The 23,425-nt window shown below is 41.3% G+C and overlaps 1 protein-coding gene across 1 annotated transcript in view; it reads left to right on the top strand.

Moving 5' to 3' along the window:
* Positions 1-23,425, top strand: part of snap91a (synaptosome associated protein 91a) — a gene marked incomplete at its 5' end in the record, with an annotated part of 50,799 nt that overhangs the window by 1,924 nt on the left and 25,450 nt on the right. Inside the window, 12 exon segments of the mRNA XM_037676443.1 lie at positions 3,935-4,037; positions 5,964-6,057; positions 7,003-7,114; positions 7,556-7,662; positions 7,740-7,781; positions 15,652-15,713; positions 16,264-16,272; positions 19,778-19,790; positions 19,933-20,105; positions 20,194-20,285; positions 22,123-22,137; positions 22,424-22,654. Coding sequence (XP_037532371.1) covers positions 3,935-4,037; positions 5,964-6,057; positions 7,003-7,114; positions 7,556-7,662; positions 7,740-7,781; positions 15,652-15,713; positions 16,264-16,272; positions 19,778-19,790; positions 19,933-20,105; positions 20,194-20,285; positions 22,123-22,137; positions 22,424-22,654 — 1,053 coding nt within the window.

Below are 23,425 nucleotides of genomic sequence, written 5' to 3'. Positions count from 1 at the left end.
ACTTTACTAATTGGCTTTTATGTATGTGAATGTTCCTGTAAAGTGCCCTGAGACAACTTTGTTGTGATTTGGCGCTATATAAATTATATATATGTGTGTGTTAGTTTATTTTCTGTTATTTATTATTTATTTATTTTTGTCCGTGTTTTATTTAGTTAGTTAGTTTTGTTCCTGTGTATGCACCCTGTGCCATTAGTCAGCCTCCTCTGTGTTTTTCCAGCCAGCTGTTTCACCTGTCACAGCTGCAGCCACGTCCCTCATCATCCCCAGCGTTTTTAGTCCTTCTGCTCTCACTCTTCCTCAGCTGAGCATTGTTGCTTCTTGTCTCCTTGGGGGTTTTCTTTAGTTTGCAAGTTCTGCTGCCTCGTCAGCCTTTTTTTGTTTCATTTAATAATAAAGTAAGTTGAGTTTTTAAGCGGCAGCACGGTGGCGCAACTGGTAGAGCTGCTGCCTCTCAGCGAGCAAGTCCCTGGTTCAAACCCCGGTCCAGGGGCCTTTCTGGGTGGAGTTTGCATGTTCTCTCCGTGCATGCGTGGGTTTTCTCCGGGTACTCCGGTTTCCTCCCACAGTCCAAAAACATGCATGTTAGGCTGATTGGTAACTCTAAATTGTCCCTAGGTGTGAGTGAGAGAGTGAATGGTTGTTTGTCTCGTTTGTCTCTATGTGTCCCTGTGATGGACTTGCGACCCGTCCAGGGTGTACCCTGCCCCTCGCACAGTGACTGCTGGACATGGGCACCAGCGACCCCCATGACCCAAAATGGAATAAGCGGGTAAAGAAAATGGATGGATGGATGGATGGAGTTTTTAAGCTGCTTGTCCCAGCCTACATCGTCAGGCCCAAATCTACAGCTGTCTTTAAGCTAAGAAAACCTGTTCTTTTGATAAAAAACTTATTAAAAACTTTAACAAACAAAGAAGTCTCATGTCAAATGCTGTGAACTTAAAAGTATTGTCCTACACTTAACTTAGTGTAGCACATCTTGTCATTGTTAAATCATATATCAAAGCAGGGTTGGTTATTTTCTGTTAGTTGGGGTCCTTTATTAGTAAAAAAAAAAAAATCAGTCTGATAGCATACTGTTCATTGTTTTTTTGTTTTAGCTTTAAACAGCATCATGCTGATCAAGCCCATGTATTCACACCATCAACCTAACATGGCCTGAGTTCACATGTTTCCTATGAATAAGAGAGTTTTGTGTTTTACTTATCTAGAAGCAGATATTTATGGTGTGATCCTTTGGTACTGGGAAATGGAAAAAATAAGCTGGAACTTTACAAAAAGTTGGTATTTCTGACTGGTCCCCAAACTCAAAATCCAATAATGCTACCTTGCTCATAAAGACTGGTTTTAGCTCCAGTAATAAATATTTATTTTTACTTTTGTCCATTTGTTTTAGCCTATTTCAGTTCCACACACACAGGGCTGTGTGAAGCCCTTTGTGAATAACAAGCAGCCATCAGGGCACTAATGATCAGTCGTTAGCTTGATGGTCCTCCTTCATCATGTGAACAGCTAGTTCTGGATATCAACAACAAACTGATTGATCCACTATGAGAAGGTGCTATTTATGAGACTGAGTTTGTTGCAACTCCTCAGACTGAAGAAGTCTTTTGGATAAAAGACAAAACATTTCAACAAGAAGAGTCTGTCCAGAGGACCTGACTTTACTTTGTTAGATTTTTCTATCTGGATTATTGATCATGCATCAGGATATAAAATGAAGTTACTTTGTAGCATTTTTAAACTGTACTCTAAACTAAGTTCACACTTGGGCTTTAATGCTCAAATCTGATTTTTTTTCTTTCTGAGATCCAATTATTTTTTGCAGTCTTTCCATTTTATTTGTCCCCCGTCGTGGAGAGAAGACAGGACTTGGACATATCCTCTGCCCGTCTGCCTGCATCGTGAGCAGGATAACTTGAAAAATAAATAACGTGCTGACTTCCATTTTAGTGTGTGGTTATATCTAGGCGTAAAAAGGTTGCTCTCAAAAATTGGGTGCAATCAGAGCCAATAAAGTTATTATGTATCAAGCTTGACTTGTTTGGTGTTTACATTTGATCTTGCCACTTCCTGTTTACTTCAGTGCAGAATTACACTTTGAACAGGAATGATGTACAGCAGTCCCTCGGTTATTGTGAGGGATCTGTACCCTGAAGCCCTGTGATAAGTGAAAAACCGCGAAGCAGGAATAGTCATGATTTCCCTCTTTCTGCTTCCTCTGCCACGGCTGCTCTTGGCAGCTATTGTCCCCAGCTACCTGTGTTGTAAAAAGAGCACGGCTGCTCTTTTTACACCCACTTCTCTGTGGCAGAGCGGTGATCCGGACACATGCAGGAGTAAGTTTCTCCTTCAGTGTGGGTTGTACAAAGGTGCAGCAGGGGCAAAATAATTTAAAATAATTAATTTTAAATAAAAATTCCATGCTGATCATGTGGCTCATCCATCAATCAGCCAATTGTTTGTCATGTCCAGTCTTATTTTGAAAAACTGCAATAAAGTGAGACCGTGATAAATGAAGTGTGAAGTAGCGAGGGACTACTGTACTGAAAGTAGGAGAGAAACAAACTAAAGAATCAATCCCAATGTGATATATGATACCAACGCTAGTATTGATACTATATGATACCATTGGTGGATGGGCGTGGTTTTGGATCATGTGGTTTCCGTAGTGATTGCAAGATCACCTGTTTGCTCACCTGGTGAGTTTGTTAGTGAGCAGGTGATGGGGGAACTCTACCATTTTTCTGACTCTTTAAGCTTTGAGTTTTTCTTTGATCACTGCTGGAACCTGTGGATCTGTTTTTTATGCAGCTCTGGGACACGAGTGTCTATGATTCACTGATGTTTTGCCTGGGAATGTGAAGAACTTGACACCAATAAAGGAATCTTAACTGCAGCTTGGATTTATGTTTTAAACAGCGGGCGCGTCAACAATAACTTCCCCTACCCAGCTGCTTGGTGACTCAGTTTGTTTGACAGTCGCCAATACTTGTCAGCAATAGACTTCCCCCCCATCACCCACTCACTAACAAAACTCACCAGGTGAGCAAACAGGTGATCTTACAATCACTGCCGACACTACGTGTTCCAAAACCACGCCCATCCACCACAATGCCGATGCTAGTATTGATACTATATGATACCAATTTAACCTGTCTAAATAAAGGTTGAATGAATGCTTATATTGATACTATATGCAACCAATGCTAGTATTGATACTATATGATACCAATGCTAGCATTGATATTATATGATACCAATGCTAGTATTAATACTATATGCTACCAATGCTAATATTGATACTATATGCACCCAATGCTAGTATTAATACTATATACCAATGCTATTATTGATACTATATGATACCAATGCTAGTATTGATACTATATTCAATTCAATTCAATTCAAAAATACTTTATTAATCCCAAAGGGAAATTATTTGTTGTTGTAACTCGTTATTCTCGTTTCATTAAGAGATGTTATAGATACTGATATGCTACCAATGCTAATATTGATACTACTTATATGCTACCAAAGCTAGTATTGATACTATATGATACTAATGCTAGTATTGATAATATCAATATGTGGACTGATTGACATGCCCTAACTTAACTAATTTAAGGACATAAAAGTCATATTAAATGTGACATGACCTTTCAAATGGAGGTTGATTTGAAAAACATGGTATATGTGTTATTAGATTTAGGACCCACATACTGGCCTTGGGCCTGATTTGAACAGAAAATGGTTTAATAATGTTCAGACTGTCTTAAAAACTTAGATACAGGCCACATATGGCCAAAAAGGGGGAAAAAAGTCAAATTTGGGCCACCTTTGCCTGCAGTGTGAACTACTGTAAGTCTGTTCTCAGTATGTGTAAAGGAGAATGTTTTAAACAAATAAAAAACGTTTGTTTCCTCTTCAGGCTACGACTCGTCCACGTTTATCAGACGCTACAGCCGCTATCTCAACGAGAAGGCCTTCGCCTACAGACAGATGTCTTTTGACTTTAATCGAGTCAAGAAAGGGTAAAGTTTCTCTAATTACTCATCGCTCATTGCTGCATGAACATTTCAGTATCATTTCATTTATTTATGACATCACAGTTGAACTAGAGCAGTAAAGACCTACTTTCTAAACTTGTTTGCCTCCATATTGATTGGAACAGCACACATCCCACAGGGGTTGTGTCATGTTTGTTCTCAGATTAAATGTCGTGTCCATGCCAGTGCAATGGATTAATGATGAGGGACAACATACAGAAGTAGTTACTGTTCATGCCTGCAGAAAGAAGGACACAGACACGAAGCTCCTCAGACTACATAAAAAACAACCAGAGTAGAAATGAGACTCAGTGTGTGACCAGCATGGAGAGAAAAAAGCCTTCATTAGCTCGTTCATAGGCCGTGATGTTCCCTCTGTAGTGAACTTAATCTGGTGTCACGACTAAGCCTAAGGTCCAAATCCTTGACCTTAAGAACCTTATGGGACAGAAACTGTCATTTTATTGATTTGAATCCAGAAATGCAGGTTCACCCATCCTGAGACTTTCTTTCTTGAAGATTCAAGTGAAAGAACACTCTCTTTTTTATTATCATTACTATTTTACAAATGTTGATAATCAAAGTGTCTTAGTTCAAACCATTTTAGATGTTGCAGTGAACTAATCAATTTTATTAACTGTGTAATGATTTTTTTCTCATGCAAAGTTAGAATTCATGTTGAGGTCTGTTACAGATTTTTATGCATTTTCTGATTTCTGCCTTTGAATGAGCAAGTGTAAGTTGGTCCAAGGTTGGAGTCAAACGCAAAACAAGTTGTTGGAACGAACTGTCATGTTTTTAGAATCCTCTCAGACGTAAATATAGAGGTTTTGGCACCTGTTTCTGAAACACGCCAAAACAAAACTCTCTCCGTCTGTGAGAACATTTCTGATCTGTCCCATAACAATTCTTGCTGTCTTCTAACCTTTTACATCACAAAACACACCCCGTCTGGTCGGTTCTGTCCAATGGGAATACTCCCAGATGAACCGAAAAACAGCTCTTTAAAATGTCGGTACTTCCTGGTCTACTCAGTTCTGGGACAGTTCTGTTCAGTTCTGATGGAGATCTGTAAACTACTCATGTTCTGCTGGAGTTCTGTGAGGGTTCCACTCGGTTCGGTTGAGTTCAGTTCTGTCCAGTTCTGTGCGGAGAAGCCCAGTTCTGGGAGACGGGAAGATCCTGACATGACAACAGAGCTCTTCTGAGTCATGGGAATATAACACTTTCCACTCGCCACTACTTCTGACGAGCTACAGCCATCCTAAGGAGACGCTGGACAGGTAGCGTTAACGGAACTCCATATCTGCTGATTAATCTCAGAAAGGTAATGAGTCAAGTTTCCTACCAAGCGTACCGAGGTGAGCTGGGTTCTGATGGAGAGTGTCGGTTCTGGTGAACACTTCCCCTCCCATACCATCTTTACTCCCTTTAACTTCTTTCCCATCTTTAAACTTTTCTCTCAAGTAGAAATTCTTCCAGATATTTTAGAAATGTCTGTGTAAAGTGCTCATCCACATCCGTGTGGGTAAAAGATCATAATTGTACAGTTTTCATAAATGTCTGTGGTGAAGCAACGGAAAAATCATGGCCGTATGATTTTTCCTGATTGATTGCTTATGTTGTTATTTTCATAATTTGCCAAATTAATGTAAATGTTTGATGTTAAACTTTGATTCTGTAAATAAATGACCGCATTCATTTTGATGGGTCAAATATAAATGACGTCTCACGTTTGCATTTCATTAAATTCAATGCACGTTTTATTCAGTTCAGAAAAATGAGGAATCCGCGTTAATTGATGAATATATATGAGCATCTGTTCATCTACACCTCTTCCAGCACTCTAAATGCTTCAGAAGCTTGCTGTTTTCCTCATTTGTGTCATCTTTCTGTCTGACTCCATCTCAGAGCCGAAGGAGCCATGAGGACCATGACAGTGGAGAAGCTGTTGAAAGGAATGCCAATCCTGCAGAGTCAGATCGATGCGCTGCTGGATTTTGATGTGAGTGACGCTCGCTTTTAGGCAACAACGTCACGTTGCATGTTCCTGAATGTGCTGAGGAGAATATGCAGGCAAGAGAAAGGCACACTGGGTTTACAGGACGTGATAACTGAGTCAGGGTACATATATATTCACCTTGACTGTGACAAATGTTCAGTCTAGTTCTTGCTATCAAGTAAATCGAAGTTAACTTCAGCAAGCTAATATAAAATGTGAGTATGACCCTAAAGTTTTATGAGGATTTTGTTTTTGACCTTATGTCCGTAATACCCCACTCCCACAGAACGAAGACTTTTAGTCAGCTAATTGTCCAAATCTCTCAACAATGATCTCCAAGGTCATTATCATCTTCTGATGATATTTCAAAGCTCTTTCAGTGAATGCTAGGGCCTCTGTGGTCTGCATCAAACTTCGAACTGGTTGAAAACCATCCCTAAGCTGTCCGTGATGGAAGTGGTCTTTTAATGAATAGTCGTTGATCTATCAACGAACACTCAAGGGTCTCGCCAGTCTTTTAACGATCTCCCAACAAATTCAAAAGTTTTTGGTGAATTGTCAATCCCTAATAGTGGAGATCACATGGTACGGATACTGGATACCTGTCACCTGGCGCCAGGTACTGGAGGGTCACAATCAACTTCCTCTCTAGCTGCTGTCAGCTTTAGTGGCTGTAGGACCAACTCTTTGCAGGAGCTTGTCGGGCGTGGCCGGCAGGTTTTCAGTGAAAATAACCACAGTTTTCTATGGTAAAAATGATCAAATGGTGAGAATGACAATGATGTTTTTAAAATAAAGTTTGCATGAGCTGCTGTGACATTTATTAGACTGAACTTGTTTTCAGGCAGCAGAAAACTGCTTTAGATTTTACCTGTGGCTAATATCACAAACTAATGATGTTTTTAGTGAATTCTACTTGAAGTATATATTTTTTAAAATTGTCCTCAGGTGCATCCTCCAGACCTGAACAACGGAGTGATAAACGCCTGCTTTCTCATGCTCTTCAAAGATCTTATCAAGTTGTATGCCTGCTACAATGACGGCATCATCAACCTGCTAGGTAAAGAATTGAATGAATATAACAAATACTAGATTTTACATTACTTCTCAAAGGTTTTGACACATTTACACAATTTAAACTTTCATACGTAAATGTTTTTATATGATGTACACACTCAAACACGGAGTTTTTTCCTACATGTAAATTCAGGATGAACACGATGGTCTATAACTTTGTTGATTAAAGAACTATTTTATTATTATTATACTATATTTGTTAACTACTGTAATTTCCGGACTATTGGGCGTACATGAATATAAGCCACGTCCACTAAATTTAAAAATAAACCATAATTGTACATATAAAGGTCACATTTGTGTATAAGCCGTGGGTGTCCACGTTGTAACATGAGATATTTACACAGAAAGTTGAAAGTGGGAAAAAAGTAGCGGTGTATAGTCCAGAAATGATGGTAATCATGTTCCAACATTTTTTTTTCAGAGAAATTTTTCCAGATGAAGAGAAGCCAGTGTAAAGACGGGCTTGAGATCTACAAGAGATTCCTGACGAGAATGACTCGAGTTTCTGAATTCTTTAAAATCGCAGAGGTGACTCGCAGCTCACTCAGTCAGTCATGTCTAAAATCCTCACATGCTTTAATTATTAACCTCTTTTTGTTCCACAGCAAGTGGGAATAGACAAAAATGACATTCCTGAGCTCACTCAGGTAAGCCTGATTGAAGCTTTTAATGTCAATGTTGTTCATGTTTTTATCATTATTATTTATGTCTTTCATTTGTTACATTCTAACGGAGCATGCTGGTGGTTTTTCTAACTTCTGTTTTGCATGAAGTATGAATGTCTTTTCCCCCTCCTGCTGTGTTGATGTGTCTCCTGGACAGTCAGACACACCTGCAGCCACCCACTCACCTGTGGGTCCTTGGTGATTGACGACACCTTTGCCCCACCCTTCTCCTTGTTTTTTTTATCTCCAGAGGTGCAGAATGATCATTCAGGCTGAGAATGTGAGTAGTGAGTGGTGCACAGAGCTCGCTTGTGGGAGCAGACAGTTTAGGGAAGGTTTGCTGCTCTGATTGATGCGCACTGCGCAGAGCGTGCACAGCCAGCAGATCCAGAGCAGAGGAGCAGGATGACTGGATGAATGTGACATGCTGAACCGTGCTCTTAACCTGACAGCTGCTACAACCAGTAAATGGAGTTTCATTTCATCAAATGCGTCTTTTAGTTTGTGCTGTGGAGTTTCCATGACAACCTGCCAGGAGAATAAACCGGATTTTAAATGTTGCTTTTGAATCACTTGCTGACATTTTTAAAGTCCAGCCTGCTGTGGAAACTCAACAGTTTAGGTTTTTATTTATTTATTTTTAACTTGGCAGCATGGATGGATTGCACCAAAGGCATGCTGGGTAAATGCAAGCTTTTCATTTCAGTGAAGAGTTAGTGGCATAAATCAAATGGGCATTCTTACTGAAGTCAAAACTCTTATAGGCTGTGTTCACACTCAAGGCCGGATTAACCATATGGGCAACTGGGCAACTGCCCAGGGGCCCATGATCTCTAAGGGGCCCAGGGCAGTGAGGGCACAAGCAAAATATCTGGTCATCTCCTGCTTTACTTGGAGCTCTGCGCTTCATTTGTGCAGCCCCGCCTCCTCCCAGTGCGGCTGCTGCAGCGCTCGTTTTTTTTTTTTTCAATCGGATCCTTGACGGTGCGACCTGTCAATCAACTCAGAAGGCGTGTCAGTAACTGACCAATCGACAACCTCAATTTGTCCCGAAGGTAAACGCCCCCTGCTGACAAACTCATCAGTTTTTTTTCTTCTTGAGAAACATTGTTTTTATTAAAACAATAAGTCTGTATCTGTTGTGAGATGATTTTAGCAGTTTAGCAGATTTTTAATCTACTTAATGAAGAATAGTACGACTTAAAACCGTTCATCAAACAGGAAGGAAGGCTTATTATCTCTCCTCTTACTACAGTGAATGTGGTACTTTGCTATAGGTATGTATGGCATCAGAGAAAGCTGAGCTCAAGTTATGCACATAAGTAAAATGATATCAGCATGAAAAGAAGAAATGTTAAGTTTGAGATTAATCCAGTTTCTGATGTCTGACCAAACACTTTGTATTGACATAAAAAAATAAAAAAAACTTGCTCCAGGGATTCATCTTCTGATTTACAAAGACACACAATTCAACATCAAATTTAAATATTCTTTACAGAAACATGGCTGCAGGATATATCTTATTTATTATTTTTAAATGATTCTGCTTCACTTTAAGAGATTTAGACCATTTGACAAATTTAGAATGAGCAGAAATCATTCTGGTTTTATGATTTATACTGGGAGGTTTCTTGAAGAAATCTTTGTTATAATCAGTAAATCCTTTGTCGCAAACATTCATTGATAATCTTGTTGCATTTGAAGTCAAGTAAATTACAGATATTTAATTTTAATTTGGGCATCAAATCGTCACCTTTGAATATATAATATTTTTAATTGATTAAAACAGTTGTTGGTCAGGTTACTTCTTGTTGTGCCATTAGCTCTAAAATAGTTACTGAATCAAGTGTTTCCTTCCATCCATCCATGGGGGTAGCAGCCTAAGTAGGGAGGCCCAGACTTCCCTCTCCCCAGCCACTTGGACCAGCTCCTCCAGGGGAATCCCAAGGCGTTCCAAGTGTTTACTTGTGTAGGTAAAACTAGATATTAAACAACCATTAAAATATACCAGAATGCAGGAAACGGCATCTACTTTATTCAAAATTTTCTGGGGGAGAACCCCCAGACCCCCCCATCAGTGTGTGTCCCCCACACATACATTATAAATGCTTCTGACACCAGTGGCCAAACACGTTACTAAACAAGTACACATATGGTGTCATGTGGTGTTCAAAGTGCGTTCAACTTAATTCAGTCTTGATGATTTGTGTCAATGAGCATTTGGAGTTTAGTAAATAAAAATACACTTGATAGTTAGATTTTTAAGTATATTTACTGTATATTATGGTAATTTATTCTGTATTTTGCCAGATTATGGTGATTCTGGGGTAGTGATGATGGGGCCCTTGAAGATTGTTGCCCAGGGTACAGCGAAATGTTAATCTGTCCCTGTTCACACTGCAGGGAAAAGTGGCCCACATCTGTTCTGTTTTTTATGTTGTTGCCCATATCAGATTTTTATGACAGTCTGAATGTGAATAAACTTATTTCAGGTCTTTTGTGTGGCACTAAATCAGATTTTGAAAGTGATTGCAGTCTGAATGGTCATGTTGCGTTTTATTTGACGTTAGTGAGATAGGGGGATATGGATTGATCCAGATATTGATAAGATTGGTACCAACATCATGCAGTTTAAATCTGGAAACTTTGCACATATTCATCTACAGAACAGAAGTGCAGTTGCTTTTTAAAAATTTTATTTGTCGTGTCCTGGATGCCTGAAAGTCTACAGCAACATATGATACCAACGCTGGTGTTGGATCAGATCGATTCTCGATACCTGGATGATTGAGCATGAACTTTGTTGATTCTTGATTATGTTTCACTTTCAGTATGTTGCTCCTCTTCCGGAAGTGTATTCTGCATCAGAGTAGCCGGGAAACAAGACCAAATATAAATATTGGATGAAACAATCATCACAGATAATAATTTTGTCGGTTCTGATTGCACAAGAACTTCAGAATCAATATACACGTGCTAACATGTGCTAACATTCATATTCAGTACAAACAGCGTGCTACGTGTGACGTCACGTCTTCTACGGGTCGCGTCAGGACTGTAGGCAGTTTACAATGGAGTCTAATGGTGGTCACATAAATGATGACATGATTGACCATGCATAAAAGAAATTTAATCTGAGCAAAAAAAATCGGAGTTAGGCATTAAGATCTGCAGTGTGAACATAAAAGACAAGGTGGTTTGAGCAAAGAGCTTAAACAATGTTATAAAACCAAGCAAAAAGGCATGTGTGGCAACAAAACTTACTAAAACCTGGGAGCAGCACAGGGAAACATGGATGTGGTGTAAATCCAGCAAAGCTTAACTTGTGGATGAGGAGAGCTGAGCAATAAGAAGGACTGGGCTGATGGGAGAAATGGCTGCAGCTGTGACAGGTGAGACTGGGAGCAGGTGTAGATGCTGACTGAGGAGAAGGGACTGATGCCACGAAGATTAAACAAATGAAAACACAAAGAGCAGAACTAAACACAAGCATTTACCACAGAAAACAGAGCACAACTAAAAGACAACAAACCCAACAACAAAACACAAAAGACTACCAACAAAACAACCAAAACACAGATATAGACAAAAAAAACCCAACTTAAATTATAATAAAAAATATTTAAAGATGGAGGCTAAACAGAATCAGTATCAAGGGTGTGAATACTTCTGTCACCCACAGTATTTATAATTCCTTCATAGTATGATAAAATAAAATGTAATGAGTAGAATCAGTAAATATTGTCATCAGACAGTGTGATGCAGTCATCAATTTACAGTTACTAAACTGTAGATTAGCAGTTTATTGTCCTCCGTCGCAAAACGAGGAGGAGGATTTCAAAATGTTGACCGTCTGTCCATGTTGTCAGCATAATAACTTGAAAAATAAGTAAAGTACTGACCAGGCCTGAAGTGGTTAATCTGGAGGACCGGGACATTTCCCAGTGGGCTGGTCTGATGTATGGGCCGCAGGGCTGGTGCTCAGTCATGGCCATGCTTTTATCACCACTATTGCTGCAGCAGGGCCGCCCCAACTCCACCCAGAGCCGGCTCCGCCTCAACCCAGGGCCGGCTCCGCCTCCACCCAGGGCCGGCTCCGCCTCCACCCAGGGCCGGCTCCGCCTCCACCCAGGGCCGGCTTTGCCTCCACCTAGGGCCAGCTCCACCACCACTGGTAGCTCTCGGTTTTTTCAGCTCTCGTTTTTTTTTTTTTCTTCTTTTGCAGACGCACCCTGACATAAGACGTCAGTGCGTTCGGTCAGTGGTGTTTGAAAGATGGAAAGTGGAAAGAGCAAGGTTGGTGTGGAGAAGACTAGAATTAAAAAGAGAAAAACTCTAGAAACAGACACAGCTAGTAAGGTTATAATTACATGATTTTAATAATAATAGGTCATGATCTAGATCTGCCTTTAGGTCTGAAAACTCACAGGAGCTGAGAAAGACAAGGAAAGAGCTGGTTGCTGGTATTAAGAGGGCCAAGGCCACATATGCAAAGAGGATCCAGGGTCAATTCACCTCACAAGACCCACAGAGTATGTGAAGGGGTATTAAGTGTATAACAGATAATAAAGGCAGAGGTGCACAATGCCCTAGAGACCCAGGGCCAAGTTCTACGCACATTTTGAAGACTCGAACAGACCACCCAGCACCAAACTCACCTCACCACCAGAAAAAGAGCTTCTCAGCGTGACCAGCCAAAGTGAGAAGTACTTTCAGGAGGATTAATCCTCACAAAGCAACTGGCCCAGACAACATCCTTGGAAAGGTGCTGAAAGACCGTGCCGATCAGCTCTGTGAGGTGCTAGCCGACATCTTTAACACCTCACTTACCCTGGCAACAGTTCCCACCTGCCTGAAGACCACCACCATCATCCCAGTCCCAAAGAGCCCTACAGTGACTGGTCTGAATGACTACCGGTCAGTAGCCCTCACCTCGGTAGTCACTAAATGCTTTGAAAAACTGGTCATGACTCACATCAAAACAACCATCAACATCAACGAGGACCCTCATCAGGATGCATACCATGAGAACCGATCAACAGAGGATGCCATCTCCTCTGTGGTCCACACTGCTCTCACCCACCTGGAGCAGAAGGACTCTTATGTCCGTATGTTCTTTGTGGACTTCACGTCTGCCTTAAATACCATGATCCCAATACCCTGATGGACAAACTATTTCACTAGGACTAAGCCCCTCCATTTGCAACTGGGTCCTAGACTTCTTAACAAACAGACCGCAGTCAGTGAGGATCCACAACTTTTCCTCCTCCACCATAACCCGCAGCACTGGCTCGCCTCAGGGATGTATGTTGAGCCCCCTCCTGTTTACTCTGCTCACGTATGATTGTGCAGCTGCCCATCCAGGCTGTCACATTGTAAAGTTTGCAGATGATACAGCGGTGGTGGGATACATCACAAACAAAGATGAGTCCAGCTACAGGCAAGAGGTGGAACACCTGGAGAGCTGGTGCAAAGAGAATAACCTTCACATCAATGTGAAGAAGACAAAGGAGATGATTGTGGACTTCAGAAGGAACCCCCCACCCCCACCCCCCCAAACATAGGAGGATCTGCAGTGGAAGTGGTCTCCAGCTACAAGTACTTGGGTGTACACATGAATGACAACCTCAGCTGGAGCAACAACACCACCAGCCTGATCAAGAAAGCTCATCAGAGACTCTATTTCCTCTGGCGACTGAGACGAGCTGGTCTGGGAAGCTCAGTCCTCACCTCCTTCTACAGGTGTGCAGTGGAGAGCATCCTGTGCTCCAGCATCAACGTGTGGCATGGAGGCTGCACAGCTGCAGAAAGAAAAGCTTTGCAGAGAGTGGTGAAGGCTGCACAGAAGTCTGTTGGAATCAGTCTCCCCACCATCACAGACATCTACACCTCCAGATGCAGGAAGAGAGCCACCTGCATCATGAAGGACACCACTCACCCAGCACACACACTTTTTGCTCCGCTTCCCTCAGGAAGGAGGTTAAGGAGCATTAAGTGTAGAACCACTAGACTGAGGAACAGCTTCTACCCTGAGGCTGTTAGACTCATGAATCTCTAACCAGGATAATCACTGTGAAAAATCACATCATGTTGCTGCTGATCTGTTTCATGTTGCTGTGTTCATGCGTGCTCATCTGCTCAAATAGACTCATGTTCGTGCTGCTGTTCGACGTAATGTTTTTATGAAAGTAGTGCTTTGCATATTTTTAGTTGATGTTTTTCTTACTTTATCATAGATCTTACTGCTGTTTTTCTTTTACATTTTATTCTTGGGGGCAGCACGGTGGCGCAACTGGTAGAGCTGCTGCCTCTCAGCGAGCAGGTCCTTGGTTCAAACCCCGGTCCAGGGGCCTTTCTGGATGGAGTTTGCATGTTCTCTCCGTGCATGCGTCGGTTTTCTCCGGGTGCTCCGGTTTTCTCCCACAGACCAAAAACATGCATGTTAGACTGATTGGTGACTCTAAATTGTCCCTAGGTGTGAATGAGAGAGTGAAAGGTTGTTTGTCTCGTTTGTCTCTATGTGACCTTGTGATGGACTTTCGACCCGTCCAGGGTGTACCCCGCCCCTCGCACAGTGATTGCTGGACATGGGCACCAGCGACCCCCGTGACCCAAAATGGAATAAGCGGGTAAAAGATAATGGATGGATGGATATATATACTGTATGTATGTATTAGTGTATGTATGCATGTACGTGTGTGTAAACTGACACCCTTGTCATTTGAGGAAACTATACTGTCTAATTTTATATTGATTAAAAGTATAGTTTCCTCAGATAATTGGGGTAGTCCTTGGGGTGGCCAAAGATTCATCTATTGTGGTCAAGGCCACCACTGGCTTTGTCATTGCACCAGCTTGTTGATAAAATTGCTCTGTTCACTCGCCAGGAAAAAACCAAACAGATAAAAACCCACCTCTGTTTTTCTACACAGCTCATTCCCTGTTCAATTCTAGTCCAGAAAACACTCCTCTCCAAAACTACAAACATTCACTGTTCAGACCGCTCAGTGACGGGGGACATTGGTGTACTGCTTGCATTTACAGGAAAACCTTTTAATATGTCTTTTATCAGAACAAACACTTTCAGTTTTTCACTAAAACGACTGAAATATTCCTCCTAATAACACCCAGAGTCATAATTTTCAGTAACTTAAGATTTTTTTAAAAAACATCAGATAATTAAATGATAGTTTGTCATTTGAGAAGATCCTGTGTGCAGTTTTATCGCTGGTGGAGCAGAGCTGATGGTTCTGATGATGAGTCTGTTCATATTTAGCAGTGAGGACAGGGCACTCCATTTCTCACAGGGATGAAACAAACATTATCACCCTGTTGTGTTGAGTGAAAGTTAAAGATAACAGCATGGTGAATAAACAGCTGAATGTGGAGAAGCTCATTTAAAATCGTTATTAGGAAGCCTGGATGTTGAGCAGCTCGTTCTGCTGCATGTTTGGAGGTGAGTGCATCTCGTGTCGCCTGCGTTCAGCTTTGCATCCCAGCTTGCTGGAAGTTGGACTTTAGTTTTCTTACTCTGATTAAAAGTTTATTTTTGTTTCTTCTGTACCCCGCCTTGTCCTCATACTGATGGTTTCTGTCTTTTGGTGCACCTTCAGATTTATTTTAGTGATGTTTTGGACTATTAGAGCATCAAAACCTTGATGAAACGTGATAGGCTGTGGTTTGAAGAAAAAAACTTTATTTGAGATAAAATGAATGGGTAACACACACAAGTATCAAATACAGTTGATTTTTGATATGTTGTAATTTTTTTATATTTAAAGCCACACTTTAAAAAGGATTTCAACTCAGTATGTATGACTCCAGGTTGTGGTCTGTCTGTATTCCTCTGCAGGCCCCAGAAAGTCTTCTGGAGTCTTTGGAGACGCATCTCAACACTCTGGAGGGGAAGAAGCTGTAAGTCATTAAAGTTATCCTCGTCCTGTTTTCTTTCTTTTTTTAATCCCCCATCGTGGAGCGAAAAGGGAAAATTGTAAATACTGTCCATCCATCTGTATGTCCATTCATGCATGTTGTGCACGTGATAACATGAAAAATAAGTGAAGTACTAAATTCCATTTTGGTGTGTGGCTGCATTTTGGCATAAGAAAGGTTCTTTTCAAAAATTGGGTTGTCACGTCAAAATCCAAGATGGCCACCACCTTATGTATGTAAACCAGCCACCCTTATATTTTGAGAAAACTATGCTCTCTAGTTTTTATATTACTTTAAAGTATATTATTAAAGTAAAAGGTGGCCTATGGGGTGGTCAAAGATAAATCTATGGTGGGCAAGGCCACCATTGTCCACCCCCTGATTCAAGGGTTCAAATCCTTTAGCGACAGAGGGCATCGGCATACCGCTCGTTTTTATTTTTATTTTTTACAATGTCAGTTCTTTGTCTGGTCTCAAGTTTTTCTAATCTTCTTGTCTAACGTGACTTTCTTCTGATCTTTACCCAACTCAGAGAAGACAAGTAAGTGTTCATGTGTCGGTGCCAAAAAGGCTTTACAAAGTCCTTTTACTGCCACGACACTTATAAATTGTTTTGTTCTACATCCCAGTTTCATAATATTCCACCATCAGAGCAACTCGTGTTGTTTGTATAGGAAAACGTTGCTTAAAGGTAGATTTTGGTCAATTTGAAGTAGGGTTTTGTGTAAAAACTGAACAATTAAAATCTTTCTCGTTGTAGATCGTTCTTTAAACAACCTCAGTTTAGAAAAAAGGGTTTAATTAGGACTAACGTGGATTGATGCTGACCTCAAATAGCCTCAGTCTGCAACATTTTATACTAATACATGTGAAGGCTTTTCCATAAAGCTTTACATTGAGCTCAGTTTTGTTATAATTGATTGTACACAGAGGGCAGCACGGTGGCACAGTTGGTAGAGCTGTCCCCACTCAGAGAGAAGGTCACCCATATCAAATTCTGGCCCACAACCTTTCTGGGTGGAGTTCGCATGTTCTCTCCGTGCATGCGTGGGTTTTCTCCAGGTACTCCAGTTTCCTCCCACAGACCAAAAACATGCATGTTAGACTGATTGGTAACTCTAAATTTTGAATGTCACTGGCTCAACTCCCCGGACCGACAACATAAAAAGTGTGGGTGGGAAAGGTGAAGCACTCACACCTCCCTCCACCCTCATTTGCCCCACTCTGGGCCCTTGAGCAAGGCACTTAACCTCCACCATCTGCTCCCCCCAGGCACCCTAGACAGCAGCTCTCTGCTCCACACAGAGGGCTGTGGTAGCTCGGTGTCTGAGGTTGCATCAGAAAGAGTCAGAGATTCTTTATTGTCCTTCACACCTCATGTGGTACATGTGGTGGAGCGAAATTATGAACACAGGGTCCCAGTTACATCCATCCATCCATTATCTTTACCCGTTTATTCCATTTTTTTGGGTCACGGGGGTCGCTGGTGCCCATGTCCAGCAATCACTGTGCGAGGGGCGGGGTACACCCTGGACGGGTCGCAAGTCCATCACAGGGACACATAGAGACAAACGAGACAAACAACCATTCACTCTCTCACTCACACCTAGGGACAATTTAGAGTTACCAATCAGCCTAACATGCATGTTTTTGGTTTGTGGGAGGAAACCGGAGTACCCGGAGGAAACCCACGCATGCACGGAGAGAACATGCAAACTCCACCCAGAAGGCCCCTGGACCGGGGTTTGAACCAGGGACCTGTTCGCTGAGAGGCAGCAGCTCTACCAGTTGCGCCACCATGCTGCGTCCCAGTTACATCCAACAATAAAATGTAAATGAAAAACAGTAATAACATCTAAGATATGAACTAAGAAAAACATCAACTAAATATACACTAAGCACTAACAGCATAAAAACAATACATCTAACAGCAGCACGAACATGAGCATGAGTCTGTGTGAGCAGATGAGTACGCATGAACAAACACATCAACATGGAACAGATCAGCAGCAGCATGAAACAGATCAGCAGCAGCATGAAACAGATCAGCAGCAGCATGAAACAGATCAGCAACAATATGAAACAGATCAGCAGCAATATGAAACAGATCAGCAGCAGCATGAAACAGATCAGCAGCAATATGATGTGATTTTTTTCACAGTGATTATTCTGGTTAGAGATTCATGAGTCTTACAGCCTAAGGGTAGAAGCTGTTCCTCAGTCTACTGGTTCTACACTTAATACTCCTCAACCTCCTTCCTGAGGGGAGTGGGGCAAAACATGTGTGTGCTGGGTGAGTGGTGTCCTTCATGATGCAGGTGGCCCTCTTCCTGCATCTGGAGGTGTAGATGTCTGTGATGGTGGGGAGACTGACTCCAACATCTTCTGTGCAGCCTTCACCACTCTCTGCAAAGCTTTTCTTTCTGCAGCTGTGCAGCCTCCATGCCACACGTTGATGCTGGAGCACAGGTTGCTCTCCACTGCACACCTGTAGAAGGAGGTGAGGACTGAGCTTCCCAGACAAGCTCGTCTCAGCCGCCTGAGGAAGTAGAGTCTCTGATGAGCTTTCTTGATCAGGCTGGTGGTGTTGCTCCAGCTGAGGTTGTCATTCATGTGTACACCTAAGTTCTTGTAGCTAGAGACCACTTCCACTGCAGATCCTCTTATGTTTAGGGGGGTGTAGGTGTGTTTGTTCCTTCTGAAGTCCACAATCATCTCCTTTGTCTTCTTCAGACTGATGTGAATGTTAAAAGGGCATCCAGTGTAAAACAATTGCCAAATCTTCATTTGAGTTAGTTCACTGTGGCGACCCCTGAAGAAGGGAGCAGCCAAAAGAAGAAGAAAAAAATGGATGGATGGATTATCCACAGATAATTAAATGTTTTTCTGCTAGTCTAAACTGCAGCAGCAGCTAGTTATAGCACTGTTGGTGCAGCCTGAGGTTGATTTGAGCAGGAATTTTCCATTAATTATTACATTTCTATTATTATTATTCATAATATATCTACTTAAATTAATTGTTCAATGTGGAACTGAAGGTAGTGGGAAATGTTTAAATATTGGCCTTTGCTTGTGAATTCTTAAAGATTGTGGTTCTTTGGCACGTCTGAGTAAACTCACCTCCAAACATATTTTGTCGGCTTTAAACAGATCCAGTTTCAAAAAGTGTTATTGTAGTTTGTGCACTCACCATTCTGTATCCCTTCACATCAGTAATAGTTTCATATGTTGTAGTTAATTTGGAATAAATATAAAAAAATATATATACAGCTTCACAAGCCACTGGCTGCTCTGGAAGTGCTACATCTAGCTGCAGCTGCAGCTAAGTGCACTTGCAAATAAACATAAAAACCTATATAAAGATGTAATCAGATTTAAACTCACAGTCACAGAATGAAAAGAGGGAATTGGAAATACCCTCCGTCTGTGAATGTTGTGAACGAGATAACTTGAACATATAAGCGAGTTCCTTATTATTGAATGTAGGCGTAAAAAAGGTTAAATTAACATTGTTTTACGTTCACTCCTTGTTTAATTCCAGTCCAGAAAAACACTCATCTCAAAATCTACAAACATTCACTATTTAAATCCCTCATCGATGGGGGACATTGGCGTACCAGTTGTTCAAACTGAGATTGCTAATAATCTATCTGCAACAGGTAAGATGTTCTTAATCATTTTTTTTCACCAAAACCATTTCTAAATGACCAAAATATCCTTCAAAGACTATTTTTACACAAAGCTTGAGAAGTCATGTTTGTTCGAGTCCTTACTAACGTTCATGTTTTTGTCAAAATGATTTATCAACCTGCCCCAATCTTTCACAAAGCTTTGGCTGCATTCCACTTTACAGTTTCCATGTTTATACTGTGTTGTGTCTGAAAGAAAAGCTTTGTAGAAATGGAGTTGAGATGCAGATGCTGTTTCTTATGGGCATAAATCCATTAAAATTATGAGTTTACCTCAAATAAACCCTTTACAAAGTGATCTTCACTGTTTAATGCATATTAAACCCTAACTCGTGTCGTTGTCCTTGTTTCTTGCAGGTCACCTACAAAGGTAAGATTCATGACAACTGTAGTGTAAAAACACATTTCTGTGTCGATGTTTGCTAAACTAAATGAACAGGAGGCTCCATCTGTCAGAGTGTCAGGATGTGACTCACGGCAGCTTACATAACCAGCTCCTTCCTCTGCTGCAGGACGCCACAGCCAACAACAGCTCTCCAGCTGCCGCTGCAGCTCCAGCCAAGCCTGCGCCTCCCGCTGTGCCTCCAGCTCGCCCAGGGCCGCCGGCCAAGCCCCCTCCGCCCTCCATCCCTCCCACCGCCCCTGCCCGTGCCTCCACCACCACCACCACCACCACCAGCAGCAAGTATGTCAGTCAGCTACGTTAGGAGTGTGTGAACTGAGCTGCGTCAGTATTCCTGTACACACACCTTCTCTCTGTGTGTGGTGTGCAGCGCTCTCGATGATGGGTTCCTGTTGGATCTCGACCCCATGTCCTCTTCAGCAGGGGGGGCTCCAGCAGCCTCCTCCACCACTGGATGGGGAGGTGAGATCTCTGTTGTCAGAAAACCCAACGTTAATGCAGTGGTGGACAAAAACACAAGGCACATATTTCCGCCAAACAGAGTGACACATGCACATCACCTCAGCTTCAAGGTCAATCAAGGTCAAAGTTAAAACAAGGTGTTTGCTTGTCCAGGCCATATCTTCTTATCCACTCAAGAAAATTGAATTCAGAATTCATTACTTCAGAACAACTTCCCGTTTCACAACAAGAAGTGATATCTTTATTCACCTTATTCCTAGGCCCCATGCTGCCTTGAGTAAATTATGGGCGTGACATCCGATGCGGACCAGAACTGGTGTTTGTTTATGTGTAAACAGTACGAGCTAATGGAGTTTCTCTGAGTATTGTGGATTTATTTTAAACATGTAAGAACACCACCTGTCAGAGCTCCAACAGGACAATATGATCATACTGCTGCTGAGGATGAAGGATGGAGGACGAGCTGAAGAAGTGGCTGCAGATTAACATCTACTAGCATATTTAGCTACATCTAATAGCATATTTAGCTACATCTACTAGCATATTTAGCTACATCTACTAGCATATTTAGCTACTTCATTGACTGGGTTCTTCTGACAGTGAAATAATGAACAACCTGAAAAGCTCTGAGCTGTATCAGTATCTACACAGTAATAAGGTCAGTCTTGTTTTGTTAAAAGAGGTGGGACACAATCTTATTTATCTTAAATCAGACACAGAGCAGCCAAAGCCTTAAAGTCCTCCATCACTGAGCTTGGATTAATTGTAGAGAAAATCATAAAACTGAAGATGAACAAATATTATAAAGCTGCTTGATATACTTGAAATCATTCCTGATATTTTTGTCTCACTGTTTTCAATCCTTCTGAGGATCCACCGTCTCTTCTCCAGTGGTTTATTGTAGTCCAGACACAAAGTAGGATGCAGGTTTTCCTCTGTCGGCCATTTGTCAACAAAGTGAAATGAGCTCACAGACAGTTTTGGGTGGTCTCTTCAAGTTCACATTTTTCAGCCACGTTCTTCTCAATTCTTCATCTGTAGGTAGGAGATGGAAGCTATCTCTTTTCACAGGAACACTTTTTGTTTTTGGGTCCTTCGTGTTCAAACTCTGTTGTTGTAGCCACTGATTTATTTTGGTCTGGTTGTTCGTGCAACCATGAACACAACAGGTACCTGAACTCAGCACGGCTATTTTAGTAAACTTTATGGTTGTTAAATAAATATAAACAAAACAAAAACAGCATTTTATCTGCTAAACTGAATGCAAATTACTTTCAAATAAACCGCAGTTCATGTCCTGCTACCGTTGTTAACCAGTGCTTACTGCTACTTCCTGTCTGACAGGAAGTTGTAGCCATTATAATTTATACAGCAGAGCCTCCAGGAATAAGGTGGATAGATATTGGCACCTTCAGATACATAATATAATATTTTCTTTTTGAAGCTGTTAATTACAGAAGGCTAATTTAGTTCTGTTAGTGGATAACATCATCTTCAAGACTCGTTCATTTTCAAATTAAAAGTATGAAAATTACATCTTCAGTTTATATGTTTACACTCTTAGAAAACAAAAAATAATTTTTCCCTGTTTTGAACATGATCGTAGCAGAGCTCACAGCCTCCCTCCTTGTGTTACTGACTAACTATTTTTTTGTCTTACAATGAAAAAAGTTCATTTTTTGTCTATAAAGACTCAAAAAGAGCAAAAGTTAATGTTTTATCAGCTTCATGAACTGTTTAAAAATATGCACCTTAGATTTTATATTATTTTTGAACCTGCTGCCATGTTACTTTTTTATTTTCTTTTATTCAACCTATTTGTCTTGTTTTGTTCCAGATCTCTTAGCAGGCGGTGAGTATTATTTTTTCTGTTTCCTAAAGATTCAATATAAGAAATGCAGGAGGGCAACTGGTTCTCTTACTGCCAAGCTTTGCTTCTGTCTGTAGTCCTCTTTAAATCTTCTGTTGGTTGCATTGAAAACAAGGACTCATTTATCCATGCACTGAGTTTAAAGTTTAAATCTTTTCAGTCACTTTGATGCAGCTTTTTCTCTTCTGTTTGCTTTCTCTCTCTCGTGTCTGTCTGTTGGGGGATGTGTTGGGGTCTGGGATGCTGATTATGGGGTTTATCAACAAAGCAGCTCCAGCTGCTGCTGACCGAGCCTCTGAATCCGTCAAGGCTGACAGAGACTCTGCTGCCGCTGCCCCTGCCGCTGCCCCTGCCGCTGCCCCTGCCGCTGCCCCCCCGGCTGCTGCACCCACCACTGCCGCTGCTCCTGCAGCTGTACCGGCACCCACGCCGGCACCCACCTCACTGCCCGTCTCGGCTCCTGTTGCCTCCACAGCCACAGACATCGACCTTTTTGGAGGTCAGTGCGGGCAAAGGGGCAGCTGTAGACAGGAGGAGCCGCATGGCTGGATGCTTGCTTTTACAAGCTTCATCATCATTTAGACATTTATTTTACTGTTGAGTCCATCATCTAGTAACATTATGTACCATCAATATATTGATTAGATTTTTACTCCATAGCTCTTCTTTAAGATTGGAAAGAAGTGCTAGAGTATTTGAAAAAGTCTTGTCCATCATATTTTAAATTCTCCTGGTTATTTACTGTGTTTGGGAAGTTGGATGCTTCCTGTTGTGAGATAAAAGATCTGTGCATCACAGCATAAACAAACATGTTATTGTTTTTTTTCTCTATCTCTCCTATGATCAGCTTTGCTTTATAATTATTGAAAGCAGCAAAAACAGGCATTTATGCCCAATCTTAAAGATGGGAGCCATGAAGTATTTCACAGGCTTAGTTTTGGTTGTTTTGTAACAATGATACATGGACAACTAAAAAACTTTATAGGGTTAGGTTTCCCCCTAAATCAGGGATTAAGGTTGGGGTTAGGATTTCCACCTAAACAGGGTCATTAGGGTTAGGGTTAGGTTTGGGACAGGGTTAGGGTTAGTGTTACGATTGGGGTAGAGTAAGGCTTTCCCTTAAAAAGCTCCATTAGGATAGGGTTAGGAATAGGATAGCTTTAGGGTTTCCCTCTAAACAGGACCATTATGGTTAGGGTATACATATAAATATATGTATACATACATATACATATACTATGTGTATATATATATATATATATATATATAT

This window comes from Nematolebias whitei, chromosome 5 (genome assembly GCF_014905685.2).
Source record: "Nematolebias whitei isolate Nwh7 chromosome 5, NemWhi1, whole genome shotgun sequence".
In the NCBI taxonomy this organism is placed as follows: domain Eukaryota; kingdom Metazoa; phylum Chordata; class Actinopteri; order Cyprinodontiformes; family Rivulidae; genus Nematolebias; species Nematolebias whitei.
Note: the sequence above shows the minus strand (reverse complement) of the source record. Positions and strands in the feature narration are given on the sequence as shown.